Source organism: Oncorhynchus clarkii, chromosome 4 (assembly GCF_045791955.1).
Source record: "Oncorhynchus clarkii lewisi isolate Uvic-CL-2024 chromosome 4, UVic_Ocla_1.0, whole genome shotgun sequence".
In the NCBI taxonomy this organism is placed as follows: Eukaryota; Metazoa; Chordata; class Actinopteri; order Salmoniformes; family Salmonidae; genus Oncorhynchus; species Oncorhynchus clarkii.
In genome coordinates, this window is record NC_092150.1 from 13,702,905 (window position 1) to 13,725,364 (window position 22,460).

At 40.9% G+C, this 22,460-nt stretch overlaps 2 protein-coding genes across 2 annotated transcripts in view; both read left to right on the forward strand.

The window, feature by feature from the left end:
• LOC139406455 (Ca++-dependent secretion activator 2) overlaps positions 1-6,270 on the forward strand; it is a 266,758-nt gene extending 260,488 nt beyond the window's left edge. Inside the window, exons 29-30 of the mRNA XM_071149059.1 lie at positions 1,887-1,991; positions 5,278-6,270. Coding sequence (XP_071005160.1) covers positions 1,887-1,991; positions 5,278-5,448 — 276 coding nt within the window. The 3' untranslated portion in view covers positions 5,449-6,270. The remainder of the gene's footprint in view (positions 1-1,886; positions 1,992-5,277) is intronic.
• A 3,436-nt stretch (positions 6,271-9,706) lies between these two features.
• LOC139407575 (fez family zinc finger protein 1-like) lies at positions 9,707-12,191 on the forward strand. Its single transcript, XM_071151400.1, has 4 exons — positions 9,707-10,501; positions 10,604-10,738; positions 11,097-11,229; positions 11,520-12,191. Exons 1-4 carry the CDS (start codon positions 9,707-9,709, stop codon positions 11,771-11,773), a joined length of 1,317 nt encoding a protein of 438 aa, XP_071007501.1. The 3' UTR covers positions 11,774-12,191.
• Positions 12,192-22,460: the final 10,269 nt, after the last annotated feature.

The window sequence follows — 22,460 nt, forward strand, 5'->3', positions numbered from 1 at the left end:
CTAACAATTATACGTTTTCATGTCTTTATTGAGCACACCTTGTCAACATTCACAGTGCAGGGTGGAACAAGTATGTGAACCCTTGGATTTAATAACTGGTTGACCCTCTGGCAGCAATAACCTCAACCAAATGCTTTCTGTAGTCAGGAGGAATTTCAGACCATTCCTCTTTACAAAACTGCTTCAGAACAGCAATATTATTAGGATGTCTGGTGTGAACTCCTCTCTTGAGGTCTTGCCACAGCATCTCAATCGGGTTGAGGTCAGGACTGGGCCACTCCAGAAGTCGTATTTTCTTCTGTTAAAGCCATTCTGTTGTTGATTTACTTCTGTGTTTTGGGTCGTTGTCCTGTTGCATCACCCAACTTCTGCTGAGCTTCAGTTGGCTGACAGATAGCCTAACATTCTCTTGCAAAATATCTTTATAAACTTGGGAATTCATTTTTCTGGCAATGATAGCAAGCTGTCCAGACCCTTAGGCAGCAAAGCAGCCCCAAACCATGATGCTCCCTCAACCATACTTTCTAGCTTGGATGACATTTTGATGTTGGTATGCTGTGCCTTTTTTTCTCCACACATACTGTTGTGTGTTCCCTCCAAACAGCTCAACTGTAGTTTCATCTGTCTACAGAATATTTTGCCAGTGGCGCTGTGGAACATCCAGGTGCACTTTTGCAAACTTCAGACGTGCAGCAATGTTTTTTTTAGACAGCAGTGGCTTTTTCCGAGGTGTCGTCCCATGAACACCATTCTTGTTAAGTGTTTTACATATTGTAGACTCTTTAACAATGTTAGCATGTTACAGAGATTTCTGTAAGTCTTCAGCTGACACTCTAGGATTATTTTTAACTTCATTGAGCATTCTGCGCTGTGCTCTTACAGTCATCTTTGCAGGACAGCCACTCCTAGGGAGAGTAGCAACAGTGCTGAACTATCTTTTAGAGATACTTTTGTAACCCTTTCCAGCTTTATGCAAGTCAATAATTATTAATCTTAGGTCTTCTGAGATCGCTTTTGTTCAAGGCATGGTTCACATCAGGCAATGCTTCTTGTGAATAGTAAACTAAAATTTGGTGAGTTTTTTTATAGGGCAGGGCAGCTCTAACCAACATCTCCAATCTCATCTCATTGATTGGACCCCAGGGTAGCTGACTCCAATTAGCTTTTGGAGAAGTCATTAGCCTAGGGGTTTGCATACTTTTTCCAACCTACACTGTGAATGTTTAAATGACGTATTCAATATAGACAAGAAAAATACAATCATTTGTGTGTTAGTTTAAGCACACTGTGTTTGTCTATTGTTGTGACTTAGAGGAAGATCAGATCAAATTTGATGACCAATTTATGCAAAAATCCAGGTAATTCCAATGGGTTCACATACTTTTTCTTGCCACTGTATAAAATATATATAACACTTTTTTGGCTACTATATGATTCCATATGTGTTGTTTCATAGTTTTGATGTCTTCATTATTATTCTACAATGTAGAAAATTGTACAAATTATGAAAAATCCTTGAATGAGTTGGCGTGTCCAAACTTTTGACTGGTACTGTGTATATATATATATATGTATATATTATGTTCCACCCACTTATAAAACCAAAGCTGCGCCCCTGCTATTTCCTGTTGTAATAACAACCCTTAACACATTCCAGACAACCGTTAGCGCATCCCTAGCCATCTATCTTATCTAAATTACATTCGCTAACTTTTGTTACTTCATGGTTCATTCTTACATCCACATATTTGCCTTATGACAGATGTAGCGTATAGAATTATTGGACCTTGACATGTTGCTTTATCCACTGTGTACCTCAGTTCAAATAGATGTATATGCTGACTATTTTTGTGTGTGTCTGTGTGTCTGTGTGTGTGTGTGCACAGCAATGGTACACCAGCTCCATGAAGGGGATGTGTGCGTGGCTGACAGACAGACTGGACCTTCAGCTCCACATGTACCAGCTGAAAACACTCATCAAGATTGTCAAGGTAACGCTCATTGTTGTGGTGTGAGTGTACACTGTCACCATTCACAGTAAGCTGTAGCCCTAATCGAGACTGTCATTTTTATTTTCTTTTTTTTCTTCTTTAAATTTTTTTTAGCCCTTTTTCTCCCCAATTTTGTGGTGTCCAATTGTTTAGTAGCTACTATCTTGTCTCATCGCTACAACTCCCGTACGGGCTCGGGAGAGACGAAGGTTGAAACTTATGTGTCCTCCGATACACAACCCAACCAGCCGCACTGCTTCTTAACACAGCACGCATCCAACCCGGAAGCCAGCCGCACCAATGTGTCGGAGGAAACACCGTGCACCTGGCAACCTTGGTTAGCGCGCACTGCGCCCGGCCCGCCACAGGAGTCGCTGGTGCACGATGAGACAAGGATATCCCTACCGGCCAAACCCTCCCTAACCCGGACGACGCTAGGCCAATTGTGCGTCGCCCCACGGACCTCCCGGTCGCAGCCGGTTACGACACAGCCTGGGCGCGAACCCAGAGTCTCTGGTGGCACAGCTGGCGCTGCAGTACAGCGCCCTTAACCACTGCCCGAGACTGTCATTTTTCATGTTGGACATGAGGTATATGGAATCATGTGCTTTGTGAATAATGTTATTAATAATTACTTGGGAAATGATATGCTTTATTTTTTTATATATCTGATTCTGAACATTTAGTCTAGTCAGCACCAGATTAATACAGAGGCTTAAATGAGCTGAGGCCTAGGGGGTCCTAAAAATAAATAAATAAGCAAATATATACTGTAGGTACACTGAGTGTACAAAACAATAGAAACACCTTCCTAATATTGAGTTGCACCTCCTTTTGCCCTCAGAATAGCCTTAATTCTTCGGAGCATGGACTCTACAAGGCGTCAAAAGCGTTCCACAGGGATGCTGGCCAATGTTGACTCTGATGCTTCCCACAATTGTGTCAAGTTGGCTGGATGTCACTTGGGTGGTGGACCATTATTGATACACAGGAAACTGTATAGCGTGAAAAGTTGCAGTTCTTCTCGGTGTGCCTGGCATCTACTACTATACCCCGTTTAATGGCACTTAAATCTTTTGTCTTGCCCATTCACCCTCTGAATGGCACACACAAACAATCCATGTCTCAAGGCTGACTTCTTTAAACTGTCTCCTTCCCTTAATCTACACTGATTTTAAGTGGATTTAACAAGTGACATCAATAAGGGTTTCATAGCTTTCACATGGTCTGTTTATGTCATGAAAAGAGCAGAGGTTCCATATGTTGTATACACTCAGTGTATTAAATAAGTAGTATAAAAAAAGATATATATTTATATATATATATACTACAACCTCCAACCACAGGAGGACTCAGGAGCCCGCTCTCAATGAGTGTCGACAGCCTGCTGCCGCTCTGCTAATCATCAGATGGGGGAGGAAAGGAGGTAGGGGGCCCATGTGGGTAACTAGGGGGCCTGCCTTGGATGGGTAACTGATTCAGGGCCGGCCTTAGCCTTTTGGGGACCTAAAGCGAGCAAAACATTTTAGTCGCCCCCTTTTGAGCGCAGAGAGAAAGTTAATTTCCTGCAACTCTAAACATTTTGCCATGGGGTGTAGAGAAAACATGTTGCAGTTTTATTAAATTCAGTTTTTAGCCGTTCTAAACATTTTGCCATAGGGTGGAGGGTCATTTTTGAAGTTTTAAAATTATTTACCTGCAATTCTAAACATTTTGCCATGACTTATGTCATGTTAATGATATCTGAGTGAGAGTGACTAACAAATTCAATGGGGGCCATGTGTGCCCGGTTGGTATTCGGGCCAGGATTACTACAAGTTTAGCTAGCTGGCTAGACCAACTTAAATAACAACACCTTTGATGGAAACCAGGTAGTTTCAGTACAATTTTATAAATGCAGACAGATCATTTGTTCATTCGACATGGTGGAATCTTTTTGTGTCGGTAAAATTAATATTGCGAGAAATGTTGGTGGAAATATTGATTTATAAATATTAACATAATAACGATAGAATCGAAGTAAACTTGGAGTCACACAATGATGTGCTGTGTTGTCCTCCCACTGAGAAACCATGCATTATATTAGGCTACAGATGACATAGTTATGATGAACTTCACTGGGTGGTAAAGTGCACGGTGATGAGCTTCATGCTCCTTTCCAGTAAGTATCAAAGGGTCTTATTTTTGGTGATATGATTGATGCTTGACTGCAGTTTGACAAATAAAATATTATTTCCATAATAATCATATTTTATAGACTAGCCTACCTGCACAGCCTACCCGCACTAGATCTGTGAGCTGTTGGCTAGAGCAGGGTTTTCCCGGTGCATCATCACACACTGACTCTGTTTGGTGGAAACACCAATGATGGGGAAATTAGATAATTTTTTTAATGCCAATTTTTTAATATTCACATGAAAATCTGTTGCCAATTGGATGGAATTGTGTATCCTACTCTGAGCAGTAAGTAGTGACCCCGACTGAGTCCCCCCCCCCCCCCCCCAGAAAGTTGGTTGGCCCTCTATGATGTCACGTAGGTTAATACATTGCTATGTTTTCAATTACAGTGCATTCGGAAAGTATTCAGTCCCCTTGACTTTTTCCACATTTTGTTACTGAATACTTTACCGAATGCACAGTATAAAGCCCTTTTACAAAACTCCCACTGTACCTGTCATTACTAACCTTTAGAGATATGAGTTACCACACCTGGTCTCAGGGATGGATAACTGGTCTCTACTGAGTTAGTTAAATCAGATTACATTTTTTTGCACTGAATTTGTGGAACAATCTTCAAATTGTTGTTAAATGTGATGTTTCAGAAAGCTGATTGAGGACCTTAGTACTGATGAATGTGTTTTTTATGACCCTGTTTTTATTCTGCTTGCATTTTGTATTTACATTTTGATGTGTATATTTTGTGTAATTTGTGTAGTTCAGGGCTCATCTGTTTAAAAAAAAAAAAAGACCTTGGTCTCAGTATGACTCCCTGGTAAAAAAAAATAAGTATATTTACATTTTAAATATAAACAGTTATTGGCACCTAGATTGAGTACACTCAGACATTGGAGCCCAATTTGGATGGACCTATTGAAGAAGACCACAGTGGCCTTGAATCTGGCCTTTGTCCAAATCTGTTCAGTTCCACTATTCAGCACACAACAGGCTATTGTTCTACCATTCAAACCTGACAGTCTATTCTGTTCTGACCATTCACACTCAGTCTCTGTTTCACATTGAGAGACGCCTCCATGTTCTGTGTTTTTCTGTTTGGTTTCACCCACAGAAGACCTACCGAGACTTCCGGCTCCAAGGAGTCCTGGATGGAACCCTGAACAACAAGAGCTATGAGACCGTCTACAACCGCCTCACTGTAGAGGAGGCCACCATGGCTGTCAAGGCCGGCGACGGTCTCCAAGGCATCACCATGAGGGACAGTGATGAGGAAGATGGGTGAACCTCTCCCTATAGCGCCAAGTCTGGTGGCCCTCGAATATAGACTGAAATGGGAAGTGTGCATGTATGTGTACAGGAGATGGAAGGGGTGGAGATTACGTGTGTGTGTGTGTGTGTGTGTGTGCAACAGAAGGAGATGGAGGACTTGTAGAACACACACTTAAGTCTATGATAAAAACATCCATCGTTGTGATCCCCCCCCCTCCCCTCCCCCACTTACTCCAGTAGTGGCTACCTTCACAGCCATAATGATAATGATGTCAGTACAGCTCAGTGGTCACCAACTGGTGGCCTTCAGTGCAGTTTCCATTTATTTAATTTGTTTGTTGGTTTCTTTGTACTTTATTTTAATAGTGATGTAGATCAAGAAAAAATAAACAAGTTGTGCTCTTATGGTTATCTAGATACAATCATGCCAATTGAAACAGGTTTCAGAGGTCTCGCCAATTGCAGGTCCATTCTGTGGTAAATGTACAAAGTGCATTATGAGGACATTATGAGTACATTTCAGGGTGCTTATGAGGACATTGAGGTTGTTCTTACATAATCACCCTGAAAGAGCGATGAGACAGCCAATAAACATATGTTTATGCTCTACTGTATGAATGTAATGCATTGGCTAAAGTGCTACATTGTCATTTAATGTATTTAGGCTATGCTTGAGTGTATTATCCCTCACAAGAGTTAGACACAATATACATTCAAAGCTGTGTCCAGTAGGCTAAAGCTGATTGATAGAGTGCATTATGTTTTGAATCTGAATTGATGTCTTAACTGTGATACTTCAATCAGTTTGTGTCAGTAGAGTTCAAAGACAAAACAAATGGGACAAAATATAGGAAATCTATTTCTATTGTCTTCTGTGCACCTGTTTTTATTCAGGTGTGAATGTTCTAAGTGTTAGAATTAAAGTGTTTTTAAAGCAATCATGGTGTCCTGAATTTCTCCATAAACTATGTTAACAGCCCAATCTGTAATAAGGATCCTTTTATTGTTAAGGTGATGGACAGAGCTGGGGAAATCTAACACTCTCAAATTAGTAAATGGAGCTATACATATTGTAAAGCTATACATTGTTTGCTAAAATACTTAAATCACAACAAAAACAAACAATTGAGTAATGCAAAATATATAAACATTTAAGTTGTGTTCTTCAAAAATCATATACCCTTACCTAATATACAAATTGTGAAGTTCTTACAAATTGTGACAAACTACTTGCCATCAGTTTATAGTTTTGTTAGTATAGGGCTTAATATTGAATAAAGTCTAATAGCTCTTTTGTTTTGTTCTCAAAATTATCTGAATTTCAGAACTGGTAAATTTATTGCGACATGACAACTTCATTTCAACGAATCATCTGTTCAATTTTATCATGGCCAGACTATACAACATGACACACACACAGTGTGTTTTCGTTGAGTTTACATCTTTTCAAAATAAATGCAAGTGATGGGCAGAAGTGAGCATCATGCAACCTCTGCCCACGTCCGTCTATGTCTCCTCTAGCATCACGTCGTTCTGCCGTGGATTTAACCAATCAGAATATTAATCAATCAGAATATCCCAGAATATATGTAGGCTATTCATTACTGACAAAATCTAATTACACATTAGTTAATGGTCGGTTAGTTGATGATTGAGGCAGTGTTATGATTTGTGAAGGCTTAAATCAGCCTAGGTCCAATGTTTTTTTTTTGCTAAAAATAATCATAGACAATATGAATTGGGCTACACTGCTACATTATAGGAAAGACTATAAGCAATATGGGTTCATTTTCAAATTAACCCATATTGGAGTCTACCGAAGGAGGGTTTTTTTTTTTTTAAATAGGCCTATTGGTCCGGAACATTGCATTTCCACAACAGAAACGATTTTTTCCCATATTAAAAAGAAAGGTACTCCTGCAGTTATGCCTATTCATTTTCGTTGCACATCTGATAATAATTTGGCTTTCAGCCAATAGGTCTAACCTTACATTATATTGGTGAAGTGTCATTTATTTTAGCAATGATTCAGTAACGTTTAGCGTAACAGGAAAGGTAAATAATATCTAATATATGCTATTTTTAATCATACTTATGCATTGAGATTAATAATAGGCCTAATGATAAACCATGTAGGCCTATAGGCTGAAAACATTTATCGGCTATACTTAGACTTATTATTCTTGTTATTATTGTTAGTAGTAGTATTATTACTAGCCTGTTATTATTAGTCTATTATTATACATCACTGTTTATATCCTCATTGATTTACCTAAATGATCCTTGCAATAGAAGTGAGCAGTATCGTATTCTCTTCATGCCATAGACTAAGAATTTAAGGAAAATAAAACACGGGATTAACGCAAGTTTAAACCCAAATTTGGTGTAATTATACAAGATTTAAACGTCATTCAACTGATGACGCAAAATGTATAATTCTATGAAAGATGTATGGGTCTAAATCCCACCGCATTAATGAATAGCAAGCCAAGCCATATGGGTTTCAGTCAGGTCTCCAAAATATTAAACAGAAAGAAATTCGAGCAGCAAGAATGCATCCCGCTAAATCTCTTAAAGCTATAGGCTATTTAACACCAAACAGATAGCTTTTTAACCAAGAAATCAACTTAAAATATAGTCACTTATGAATTTCGACAATATTGTATATATTTTTAATAACACTAATCATTACTCCAATAATTATGCAATAATAATAATGTATTGTTACTTTTAGTGCTACTTAAATTAGAAGAAAAAACGTCTATTTTATTGTATATCTATTTATAGGCCGATCTCTTATAGTCGGTGAAATTCCTTCATTCATTTCTCAATGTAGCCTATATTTTTTTATTTCAACTGAAAGAAATCAAACACTGTAGACCTAAGTCTGAATAAAGATTGCTGTCACTGAAGAAATGTTCAATCAATGCGCATATTTACCTTTTCTTATTGTCATGATTGTCATTGAGCATCCGTCTGGATACGCCCAGATGAAACGTTCCACCGTATTACCAATGTGACTTCGCCCGGAACAGGGTACAAGCTTTCATTACTCTATATTTGCTAGAGTAGTCATTGCTCTGATACAAAGTAGGGTACACCTCTCTTGATTGCTCAAACTCTCTATAGTCCTTGAGGCACTTATGGAGCTCACCACTCACGGCGTGCACACTCCCGCAGTCACACCAGCTTTGGTGGGTTTGGTATAACACATAGGACACCGTTCTCACCATAGAATTAGAACAATTATTAATTTAATAAGATCTCTATGGCTCACCTTGAGCTCCCTCGTGTATACTTGCGGACTGCCTAAAAAATGAATAGTTCTACTTAAATTAACTTTGTGTTTTATGTAAATACTGAAGTCTATATTCAGTACCCAAAATGTAACGGCCTATAATTTAAGACAAGCACCAAAGGCCCTTGATCACAGCATGTAGCGTTGTATCCTAGCCTTTTGTCAAAATTGATCGACTATAATTAAGATTAGATAGTAATGTGTTCTTAATAGTAGTTTGTCTTATTAGTGAATTGCTATAGAGGTTTGGACACCAACTGTTTTATTTGGATGTATGTACTATTGAGGTATTGTAGGCCTATAGAGAGTATAATTCTACTACTGTCTAATCTATTATTAAATACATGTCCTTGAATAGCCTATATGATTAGCATAATATGGATAAGCCCATATTGCAATCCCCCATTTGTAAAAACCAATGCCTACTATTTTATATTGTTGCATGCGTAAAATAGCATACAGGTAATCACACATACTGTATATGATGAGCGAAAAAATATGTCAAATGCTGACATCCTCTGACCCCACACAGCGCCCGTCGTCTTGTGCGATTTCAAATGATGTCACATGAAGCCACAAGGGGACCTCAGATTTGCCAAACACTTTACAGTTGAACAAGACTGGCCACTAAAGAACACCTCATTCGCGACGCGGGTGACACACGCACCCATAGCAGTAGTAGAGGGGCCACAAGTGGAGAATTGATGGAAGAGAATTTCGCAATTATCTACTTTTTCTTCTTAGATGGTAACGATTGGTGAGGTTTTGGCTGTATTGACTCAACACGACATATTGAGCAGTCCCGCAAGACATAAGTGCTGATTGTCCAGAATCAACGGGAACAGTGAGGGGGCTTGCGTCGACCCAGAGTGCGCCGAATGATGTCCTTTCTAGCGGGGCAGTGAGAAGGAATCAAAGGTATCTACAAAAGGAGCTGTAACCTGGCTTTCCAAAAGGTGTCGTTTTGAAAGTCATGGACAGTGCGCTCTACCACTCAGCGGGAATTTTCGGCTCCCCCTCGGCTTCTGAAAACTTGACTGCAGGCGGAAAGATGATCACCCCCACCAAGCCTCTCGCTTTTTCGATCGAACGGATTATGGCCAGGACGCCCGAGCCAAAGTCGATACCTTTCCCCAACCTATTCCATCACACTCCGGTGGGTAGGCCTGAAGCAGACCCGAAGCAAGCGCTCAACATGACTTCATCATCACTACATTGCATGATACCATTCGTGCCACTGGCATACGAACCGGGTCATAAACTAAATATTAATGGATTGGATACGAGTCAATTTGAGGCTTCCTCATATAATTCAAATGAGTTGGTGGGCATTGGTTTGAACTATAAGAACGAACAACCAGATGTGAGCCCGTCGGTGGGACAATACAAACTCTTTCGACCCCGGGTGGTGAACCAGTCGTCTTTTCATGCCATGGGGGCCGTCTGCTACCTGAACTGCGGGGAGAGTGCGTGCCCACCCCCGGCCAGCATCGTAAACATCCACCCCATGGCCTCCTACTTTCTCAACACGCCGCTGCAACATGCACGCCAGAGAGCTTTTCTCGCGGAGAAAAATAAAGTGTCTCACTGCACAGACAGATACCCATCCGGAGTTGCATTTAAAGACATTTCCCAAACTCAACTCCATCACTACATGAAAGAGAGTGCACAGATTCTATCCGACAAACTATTCAAGGGCTCTTCCAAATTGAACAGTGCTTGCGCAAGCGGCAAACCCAAAGTATTCACCTGCGAGGTTTGCGGAAAGGTAAGAACATACATTTCGTACATGTGGTGGTCTCTGCCTTACGGGCCTGCTTGATTTAAAAAATAATAGTAATTGTATAATTATATATATTTCTATTCACAGGTGTTCAATGCCCACTACAATTTAACGCGCCACATGCCCGTGCACACCGGAGCGAGACCATTCGTCTGCAAAGTATGCGGCAAGGGATTTCGACAAGCAAGCACCCTTTGTCGCCACAAAATTATTCATACTCAGGTATTCTATTCAATCATCATCATCATCATCGTCATCATCATACCCAAAGCCGTTCACAATTACGCAATGTTCTATTTGTTTAAGCTATAGAAAAACCACAAAATAGGGCTACATCTTTGGAAAATGTTATAGAACAACGCATCAATGCCATGATTGTATTTCAGGATATATTCATATTGTGGCCTGGTGTTGAACTGTATAGTATTTTTAGCGTTCACTTGTAGGCCTATATACACAATCTTATTGAAAAGTATGTAGCGTTGTTTATTCTATTTACCAATTTTACTGTACAGTTTTCGTTGGATCCCAAATAATACGTTTCTAAAATCACATTCATTTCTACACATGCCCTTCACAGGAAAAGCCTCATAAATGCAACCAGTGTGGAAAAGCGTTCAACCGGAGTTCAACTCTTAACACACACACACGAATCCATGCAGGTTACAAACCCTTCATCTGTGAGTTCTGCGGTAAAGGATTTCATCAAAAAGGTGAGAAAGAATGTTAATCTATTCAAGTGTTTTGGATTATGTGATTATTTCTATTATGCGATTATTTCTTTGCAATATCTGGATGTAATATGATTTATTCTGCTTTGAGGAAAATATATTGATTCCGTTCAGAATTAAATGTATGTTGCTCATTTCAACTCAGACTAAATATACAATGAATGTATGGCGTAATGGATGATTTGGCTTAAAACGGGATTGACAACTAACTGTGGCACTGACTCTTTACAATATTGTTGACATCCACGTTCTTTTTGACATTGCTTTTCAAGGTAACTACAAGAACCACAAATTGACGCATAGCGGCGAGAAACAGTTCAAGTGTAACATCTGCAACAAGGCCTTCCACCAAGTGTACAACCTGACGTTCCACATGCACACGCACAATGACAAGAAGCCATTCACGTGCCCGACTTGCGGCAAGGGATTCTGCCGGAACTTTGACCTGAAAAAGCACATCCGAAAACTACATGATCTCTCTGGCTCCAAATCCCCTGCCACTCTCGTCACAAGCGAAACACACTAAAAAGTTCCGGAGCTAAAACGCCAGCCGTTGCGCCTTTACGCTTATTTGCTCAAATCTGGAAATAAGCGCGCGAGTTTAGAAGATGTTGTGGACATTTACATTTTAGTCATTTAGCAGACGCTCTTATCCAGAGCGATTTACAGGACCATTCTATTAGTACATATTTTCCTTGAATTTTACATTATAATGTCATTATTCTGTTGTTTTCTTTCAATCTCAGGATTACTGTAAAATGTCAATATTTATTTGAAATTGTAACACAAATAATTTAAGAGAATAATTGAAGACTATATACAAATTATTTTTTGTTGTGATGAGTGTGGTAGCCTACCCCATTTTGTATGATGCCCTTGCTAAAGTTACATGATTTGCCAGCATTTGTGTATATGCAAAGTTTTCAGTGTTGGGGAATAGCGAATTTCACGTAGTTCAACTAGTTAACTACATTTTGCATAAGCTTGGTGGTAGTTGACCTAAATTCAAATCTAGGTAGTGTTTTAAGTAGTTAATTACTTATTTTTTTGTGCCATATAGCGGTGTAGCTAACTACTGAAACTACACACTACTTTTTTTGCTAAAATAAAATATGGTTGAAGTAGGCAATCATTTCCTTTTTTTGCCATGTTTAAGTCTCACTTGAAACATCGTTTTTGTGTTTAATAGGCTAAATTACACATTTTGTTAACCCCAATGTGATCACTTCTTGCAATTTGTAGTGCATGACGTGCATTTCAGATTTACATATGATAGTTTTTCACAAAGTAGGTTGGATGTAGTGAACTACTTTTTCAAAGTAACTTCAGTTAAGTAAACTATATTTATCTTAAGGGCAGCTTTAGTGTAGCTTAACTTAAGTAATTGGTAGCTTGGTAAACTATATTTTCTGACTAGCTTCCCCAACACTGAAAGTTTTGCAAAAAAACTACGTCTTTGACACGAATAGGCTACATTGTTAAGCAGGTGCACATACTAAATAATGTAAGTTATGAAATGAAAATAATGACAATAAAATGAAACTGTGTATATGTCATATTGTGTCTGACATGTTTAAGAAAAAGGAATTCCATAAAACATTATTTAGAAATGGACATACATGGGCCAAACGATTCCCGTGATGGTAAAGGGAAGTATTTTGATAATAATCATCATCATCATCCGTTTAATTTTTTTGCCTTTGACTAAGGATCTTACCATAATTGTGAGGTGTAAATGTAGGAAAACACTTCTATAGCCTCAGGGGTGTAGGCTTGCATGCAAGGTTATGCATGTCGGCTAGGAAAGCAATAGCCTTAATCTTTAGGACAGATACCCCCTCTTGTGGACAGTATTGAGAAATACGAGTCTACCTGTTGACCCTTGTAGCCAAATAGGCTACAATGAAACAAAATTCTTCTTCAAATACGAGTCAACTGCGAACATCTTGGAAAAATGTTAAACTTTGTTTTATTAGGGAAAAATGTCTCATTTGCATTGCACTGAGAGTCAACATTACCTGACCTTGCCTCTCACTAACAATCCAAAGTAATGCAGGCGCAGGATTCCAACCTGAAACGACTTCCATGCGTTCAGGTTAACAGTGCATTCGGAAAGTAGTCAGACCCCTTGACTTTTTCCACATTTTGTTACGTTACAGACTTATTCTAAAATGGATTGAATAAAAAAAAATCCTCATAAATTTATACACAATACCCCATGATGACAAAGTGAAAACAGTTTTTAAGAAATGTTTGCAACCTTTTTAAAAATATATATTTTTAATATACCTTATTTACATAAGTATTCAGACCCTTTGCTATGAGACTCGAACTTGAGCTTAGGTACATCCTGTTTCCATTGACCATCCTTGAGATGATTTTACAACATGATTCAAGTCCACCTTTGGTAAATTCAATTGATTGGACATGATTTGGAAATGCACACACCTGTCTATATAAAGTCCCATGAGGTGGAAGGAAATGTCCGTAGAGCTCCGAGACAGGATTGTGTCGAGGCACAGATCTGGGAAAATGTCTGCAACATTGAAGGTCCCCAAGAACACATCATTCTTAAATTGAAGAAAATTTGGAACCACCAAGACATTTTGAGCAAACTGAATATTTCGGGGAGAAGCGCCTTGGTTAGGGAGGTGACCATGGTCACTCTGACATCGCTCCAGAGTTACTCTTCCAAGCTCTAGGAAGAGTCTTGGTGGTTCCAAACTTCTTCCATTTAAGATTGATGGAGGTCACTGTGTTCTTGGGGACCTTCAATGCTGCAGACATTTTGAGCAAGCTGAGCAATTGGGGGAAAAGGGCCTTGGTTAGGGAGAAGACCAAGAACCCGATGGTCCTTCTGACAGCTCTCCAGAGTTCCACTATGGAGATGGGAGAACCTTCCAAAATGACAACCATCTCCTTAGCACTCCACTAATCAGGCCTTTATGGTAAAGTGGCTAGAAAGAAGCCACTCCTTAGTAAAAGGCACATGACAGCCCGTTTGGAGTTTGCCAAGGGAAACAAGATTCTCTGGTCTGATGAAACCAAGATTGAGCTCTGAATGTCCTTGAGTGGACCAACCAGAGCCCGGACTTGAACCCGATCGAACATCTCTGGAGAGACCTGAAAATAGCTGTGCAGCGACGCTCAACATCCAAGCTGACAGAGCTTGAGAGGATCTGCAGAGAAGAAAGGGATAAATTCTCCAAATACAGGTGTGCCAAGCTTGTAGTGTCATACCCAAGAAGACTCAAGGCTGTAATCCCTGCTGAAGTTTCTTCAACAATGTACTGAGTAAAGGGTCTGAATACTTATGTAAATGTGATATTTCAGTTTTATTTTGAATATGTTTTTGCTTTGTCATTATGGGGTATTGTGTGTAGATTGATAAAGGGAGAAAACGATCTAATACATTTTAGAATAAGGCTGTAACGTGAAAAAAGTGAAGGAGTTTGAATACATTCCGAATGCACTGTATGTCCAGGTTTGATCTCCCAGGCTATAGCTTTTAATTCTATGCAACTGATCTTCAATTTGTTTATGGATCATAGGTTATTCTTCAGTTAGGATATTCACCATATTATAAAGAAGAATTAGGAAAAGGTGGTGCATAATTCAATTAGGCCTATCAGTGAATGGGCCAATGTTTTTACTTTTTGTTTTGAGAGAATGTGACATGTCTGTATGGCATTTTCGATAAATATATCATGACATGTAGCCTAAGCCTGCCTCATGCAACAAAAAGGTTACACACACACACACACACACACACACACACACACACACACACACACACACACACACACACACACACACACACACACACACGACTAGGACTAGGCTACCACTTCATTTGTGGGCAAGTGTGTCATGAATTGTGAAAAAAATGTCTGTCAATATCACTGACTTAGTCTGTTACCAGATATAGCCCTAAAGGTGGACAGTGAATGATCCTATCCAAACCACTGCCGTTGTGCCCTTAATCAAGGCATTTAACCCCAAATTGCTCTCTATCCAGCATGTGCCTCTCAACACTTGTGTTTCTCAGGATGTAAGGGGAAAGGCAGAAATTAAAGTAATTACGGTTCTAACCAAATGGACTACAAAGGAAAGGCTCTATTCTATTTTAAAAACTGGGTGCATCGAGCCCTGAATACTGATTGGCTGACTGCTGTGGTATATCAGATCATATACCACTGGAAAGACTAAGTATTTATTTTCACTGCTCTAATTATGTTGGTAACCAGTTTATAATAGCAATAAGGAACCTCTGGGGTTTGTGATATATGGCCAATATACCACGGCTAAGGGCTGTGTCCAGGCACTCTGCGTAGCGTCATGGATAAGAACAGCTCTTAGCTGTGGTATGTTGGCCATATACCACACCCCCTTAGGTCTTATTGCTTAAATATTCTTGTTATTGACTAATATATTTATTTTCATATTTCATATCATTTGAAAGGCCTACCATCAGTTATATTAATGGAGAAGTTAAATAATATACACTACCGTTCAAAAGTTTGGGCTCACTTAGAAATGTCCTTGTTTTTGAAAGAAAAGCAAAACAAGAACATAAAATTGTTCAGAAATACATTGTAGACATTGTTAATTTTGTAAATGACTATTGTAGCTAGAAATGGCAGATTTTTTTGTGGAATATCAACATAGGCGTACCGAGGCCCATTATCAGCAAGCATCCCTTGTGTGTTCCAATGGCACGTTGTGTTAGCTAATCCAAGTTTATCAATTTAAAAGGCTAATTGATCATGAGAAAACCCTTTTGCAATTATGTTAGCACAGCTGAAAACTGGTGTTCTGACTAAAGAAGCAATACAACTGGCCTTCTTTAGACTAGTTGAGTATCTGGAGCATCAGCATTTGTTGGTTCGATTACAGGCTCAAAATGGCCAGAAACAAAGTACTTTCTAATGAGGTCCATCACTTGGGGGGAATGGCCAAGTGATGGAAAATCTGATAGAAATGAAAGATCTGGTGTGCCTGAATGATGGATTGATGTAGCCACAATGAAATAGTTTGACTTGGACCTCACTCTGGTATCTAGCTAAGGTGCAAAGCACTTAAGTAGTACTTGAAAGTAATTTTACTTAAGTTTTTTTTGGGGGGGGTATCTGTACTTTACTTTACTACTTATATTTTTGACAAATTTTACTTTTACTTCACTACATTCCTAAAGAAAATGATGTACTTTTTACTCCATACATTTTCCATGACAGCCAAAAGTACTTCAAATCAAATTGTATTAGTCACATGCGGCGAATACAACAGGTGTAGTAGACCTTACACTGAAATGCTGACTTATGAGCCCCTAACCAACAATGCAGTTAAAAAAAAATCTGAATAAGAAATAAATGTAACAGGTACTTAAAGTGCAGCAGTAAAATACCAATAGTAAGACTATTTACAGGGGGGTACCGGTACAGAGTCAACCTGTTAGTTGAGGTAATATGTACAGTGGAGAGAACAAGTATTTGATACACTGCCGATTGTGCAGGTTTCCCTATTACAAAGCATGTAGAGGTCTGTAATTTTTATTATAGGTACACTTCAACTGTGAATGACGGAATCTAAAACAAAAATCCAGAAAATCACATCGTATGATTTTTAAGTAATTAATTGCATAAATGCATTTTATTGCATGACATAAGTGTTTGATCACCTACCATCCAGTAAGAATTCCGGCTCTCACAGTCCTGTTAGTTTTTCTTTAAGAAGCCCTCCTGTTCTCCACTCATTACCTGTATTAACTGCACCTGTTTGAACTCGTTACTTGTATACCTGTATAAAAGACACCTGTCCAGACACTCAATCAAACAGACTCCAACCTCTCCACAATGACCAAGACCAGAGAGCTGTGTAAGGACATCAGGGATAAAATTGTAGACCTGCACAAGGCTGGGATGGGCTACAGGACAATAGGCAAGCAGCTTGGTGAGAAGGCAACAACTGTTGGCGCAATTATTAGAAAATGGAGGAAATTCAAGATGACGGTCAATCACCCTCGGGCCGGGGCTCCATGCAAGATCTCACCTCGTGGGGCATCAATGATCATGAGGAAGGTGAGGGATCAGCCCAGAACTACACGGCAGTACCTGGTCAATGACCTGAAGAGAGCTGGGACCACAGTCTCAAAGAAAACCATTAGAAACACACTATGCCGTCATGGATTAAAATCCTGCAGCGCACGCAAGGTCCCCCTGCTCAAGCCAGCGCATGTCCAGGCCCGTCTGAAGTTTGCCAATGACCATTTGGATGACCCAGAGGAGGAATGGGAGGTCATGTGGTCTGATGAGACAGAAATAGAGCTTTTTGGTCTGAACTCCACTCGCCGTGTTTGGAGGAAGAAATAGGATGAGTACAACCCCAAGAACACCATCACAACTGTGAAGCATGGAGGTGGGAACATCATTCTTTGGGGATGCTTTTCTGTAAAGGGGACAGGACGACTGCACTGTATTGAGGGGAGGATGGATGGATGGGGCCATGTATCGCGAGATCTTGACCAACAACCTCCTTCTCTCAGTAAGAGCATTGAAGATGGGTCGTGGCTGGGTCTTCCAGCATGACAAAGACCCGAAACACACAGCCAGGGAAATTAAGGAGTGGCTCCGTAAGAAGCATCTCAAGGTTCTGGAGTGGCCTAGCCAGTCTCCAGACTTGAACCCAATAAAAAAATCTTTGGAGGGAGCTGAAAGTCCGTATTGCCCAGCGACAGCCCCAAAACCTGAAGGATCTGGAGAAGGTCTGTATGGAAGAGTGGGCCCAAATCCCTGCTGTAGTGTGTGCAAACTTGGTCAAGAACTACAGGAAACGTATGATCTCTGTAATTGCAAACAAAGGTTTCTGTACCAAATATTAAGTTCTGCTTTTCTGATGTCTCAAATACTTATGTCATACAATAAAATGCAAAGGAATTACTTAAAAATCATACAATGTGATTTTCTTGATGTTTGTTTTAGATTCCGTCTCTCACAGTTGAAGAGTATCTATGATAAAAATTACAGACCTCTACATGCTTTGTAAGTAGGAAAACCTGCAAAATCGGCAGTGTATCAAATACTTGTTCTCCCCACTGTACATGTAGGTAGAGTTACTAAAGTGACTAAGCATAGACAATAACAGAGAGTAGCAGCGGTGTAGAGGAGGAGGAGGGCAATGCAAATAGTCTGGGAAGCCATTTGATTAGATGTTTAGGAGTCTTAGAAGGTAGAAGCTGTTTAGAAGCCTTTTGGACCTAGACTTGGTGCTCCGGTACCGCTTGCCATGCGGTAGAAGGGAGAACAGTCTATGACTAGGTTGGCTGGAGTCTTTGACTATTTTTAGGGCCTTCCTCTGACACCGCCTGGTATAGAGGTCCTGGATGGCAGGCAACTTAGCCCCAGTGATGTACTGGGCCGTTCGCACTACCCTCTGTAGTGCCTTGCGGTCGGAGGCCGAGCAGTTGTCATACCAGGCAGTGATGCAACCATGCTCTCGATGGTGCAGCTGTAGAACCTTTTGAGGATCTGAAGACCCATGCCAAATCTTTTTAGTGTCCTGAGGGGGAATAGGCTTTGTCGTGCCCTCTTCACGACTGTCTTGGTGTGCTTGGACCATGTTAGTTTGTTGGTGATGTGGACACCAAGGAACTTGAAGCTCTCAACCTGCTCCACTACAGCCCCGACGATGAGAATGGGGGCGTGCTCGGTCCTATTTTTCCTGTAGTCCACAATCATCTCCTTTGTCTTGATCACATTGAGGGAGAGGTTGTTGTTCTGGCACCACATGGCCAGGTCTCTGACCTCCTCCCTATTGCTGTCTTGTTGTTGTCGGTGACCATCTACTTTGGTAGATTACTTTTTTTTAAAGCATTCTGAGGATTCGGTCCTGAATTTTTTGTTTCACTGTTGTGTCACCGGCAAACTTAATGATGCTGTTGGAGTCTTGCCTGGCCGTGCAGTCATGAGTGAACAGGGAGTACAGGAGGGGACTGAGCACACACCCCTGAGGGTCCCCTGTGTTGAGGATCAATGTGGCGGATGTGTTGTTACCTACCCTCACCACCTGGGGGCGGCCCCTCAGGAAGTCTAGGATCCAGTTGCAGTGTTTAGTCCCAGGGTCCTTAGCTTATTGATGAGTTTTGAGGGCACTATGGTGTTGAATGCTGAGCTGTAGTCAATTAATAGCATTCTCAAATAGGTGTTCATTTTCTCCAGGTGGGAAAGGGCAGTGTGGAGTGCAGTAGAGATTACACCATCTGTGGATTTGTTAGGGCGGTATGCAAATTGGAGTGGGTCTAGGGTTTCTGGGATAATGGTGTTGATGTGACCCATGACCAGCCTTTCAAAGCACTTTGTGGCTACAGACGTGAGTGCTATGAGTCGGTAGTGTTGTAAAACACAGTGTGGGAGGAGGGGAAACTACCAGGCAGTTGGAAGGAGGCAGTAGTGGTACCAATCCGGAAGCCAAGGAAGGACCCAATGAGGCCAACAAGCTATTGGCCAATAGCTTTAACATCATATGTATGTAAGATTATGGAACGTGATTACGGAGAGGCTAACTTACTTCCTGGAGAGCAGGGGGCTAGTATCGCCACATCAGAGTGGGTTCAGGAACGGTAGAGGAACTATGGACCCACTACTCTGCTTAGAAGCAGAGGTCAGGAAGGCTCAGGGGAAGGATGAGACTGTTGTAGCTGTCTTTTTTGATGTGGAGAAGGTGTATGATATGATGTGGAAGGAGGGATTGTTAATCAAGCTTGATATTATGGGGGTAGGAGGAAGAACATACAACTGGATAAAATATTTCCTGTTTGGAAGGTTTATCCAGGTGAGGGTGGGGAAGTCTCTATCAGGCTGGTGCATAATGACATACCACAGGGGAGCGTTATTAGTCCTCTGTTGTTCTCAATCATGATCAATGATGTTTACTTTCAGGTTACATACCGATATTGGGAGGTCGATATTTGCAGATGATGGGCCCTTATGGAAGAAATGTGCCATACATAGTCATGAAGGTACAGGAAGCAATTGATGAGGTAGAGTGGTGGTCATTCATTCATGTGGGGATTCAGGTTCTCTGTAAAGAAAACTCAGACAGTGTTCTTTACCAGGGGGAAGGTGGGAGATGAGGTATGCTTGAGGTTATATGGAAGAAACTTGGAGAGGGTGAGGGCCTTCAGGTTCCTTGGGGTATACTTTGACACTAGACTAACCTGGGTAGAACACATTGAGAGAGTGTTGGGAAAATGTAAGAAGGTGCTAAATGTGATGCGCTGTCTGACTGGGAAGGAGTGGGGGGCTGGACGTTCCTCATTGAGGACCATGTATGTTGCATTGATCTGCTCTGTAATAGACTATGGCATTATAGCGTGTGGTTCGGCAGCCCGGACATCATTGGAAAGGCTAGATGTCATACAGGGACAAGGACTCCGAATATGTAGTGGGGTGTTTCGGACGTCCCCAGTGGCTGCACTACAGGTGGAGATGGGGGATATGCCATTGCAGATTAGGAGACAACAGCTGGCAATTCATTATTGGGTCAGCCTACAGGGACATGGGGTGTCTCATCCTGAAAAATTGATTTTACAGGCATGCTGGGAACATGACCGAAGACAGAACTCAAGCTTTGAGTGGGTGGGTAATTCCCAAGTGAAGGAGATGGGACTGTATGGAAGGGAGTTTAGTCTAATGGTAGCTATTCCTGTGAACCCACTATGGCTATTCCCACCTCCAGTAGTTGATCTAGAAGTGTAGAGAGACTACAGAAAGACAGGGAGGGTGTTGATCCATCTGATATGTTTAAGAGATGTCTGGATACTGGGTATCAGGATTTTGTGGCCATTTACACAGATGGTTCAAAAGATCCAAGGACAGGACGTACAGGGTCAGCATTTGTAGTGCAGGATATATATACAGCAGATCATCTGGCTTTAAATACAGCAGAGCTGATGACCATACTTTTGGCCTTGCAGTGGATGGAGGAAGTCAAGCCAGACAGAGTAGTTATTTGCTCTGATTCATGTGCAGTGTTGATGAGTCTCCAGTCCTTTAGGTCACGTAGCAGACAAGACCTGCTATATGAGGTGCTACAAACCCATGACAGGATTAGACAGATGGATACACAGTTAAGATTTATTTGGGTCCCAGCCCATGTGGGGGTGGAGGGGAACGAGACAGTTGATGTTCTTGCTAAAGAAGCACTTGGAAGTGGGGATGTTGATGTTGTAGTTTCAATTAGCAAGGCAGAGGCAAAAAGCCTGATATGGACAGTGATTGTGCAGAGATGGCAGGAGCTGTGGAATAGAGATACTAGGGGCAGGTATATACTTCAAGTACAGAGGAAAGTCAGGGAGGATGGCAGGAAGGGACAGAAGATTTTTACAAGATTAAGGGTGGGACACAGCCAGTTGAATAAGTCCTTAATTTTGAAAGGAAAGCATCCAACAGGAAATTGTGATTATTGCCAGGAAACAGAGACCGTGTAGCATGTACTGTATTGCTACAGTGTGGGCTGTATCAGAAGGAAAGAGAGAGGCTGAGATCTAGTGAGGGAGAAGGGGATACAGGAAATGAGTTTAAAGAGTATTGTAATTACCTGGCTAGATCATAAATGAACAAATGTCCAGACATGGCTAGATCATAAATGAACAAATGTCCAGACAGAGGATTGAGTTTATGAATTCACGGTTTATTAACCCAACTCAATACAGGCTACTGTTTGGCCATTGCCTACACCAAATAAATCAAGGATCACAGTATAAAACAACAGTGACCATCTCTTGTTAAGACCAAACGTAAGAGAGGGAACAATGGCTAAGCATGGTCTTAAACTTGCAGTGCTCCTCTCCCCAAATTAACAGCATAACTCATAACACACAGCTGTCTCTGTGGGTTGCTACAGTATATTAAGTAGAACGTCATTAGATATAGTCTCAAGTATTTTGTTATATTTTTTAAGAGCAACGGGGCTGGCAGGTAGGATTTAGTTTCTCCCTGTCTCTTGCCCACACTCCAGTACAGTAGGTGGCGGTAATGCACGGTAACATTGGATGCCAACCGCCGATAAACCCCACCGAAGAAGAAGTTAAGCACAAGGAAAAGAGGCCGATCCTTTGCGTTGCGATGGGATTGGTGGGAGCAATCTGGGGAGATTCAGCAGTTACCCCCTCCCCTCGCAGATCATCCATTACACTGACTGGTAAGGCATGGCCACTG

What these genes read in the sequence shown, in the direction of transcription:
- LOC139407575 (XM_071151400.1), top strand. Translation starts at nt 9,707, where the DNA reads ATGGACAGTGCGCTCTACCACTCAGCGGGAATTTTCGGCTCCCCCTCG. An exon ending in CCTGCGAGGTTTGCGGAAAG is followed by an intron (nt 10,502 to 10,603) that starts GTAAGAACATAC and finishes TTCTATTCACAG; the next exon opens with GTGTTCAATGCCCACTACAA. An exon ending in TAAAGGATTTCATCAAAAAG is followed by an intron (nt 11,230 to 11,519) that starts GTGAGAAAGAAT and finishes TTGCTTTTCAAG; the next exon opens with GTAACTACAAGAACCACAAA.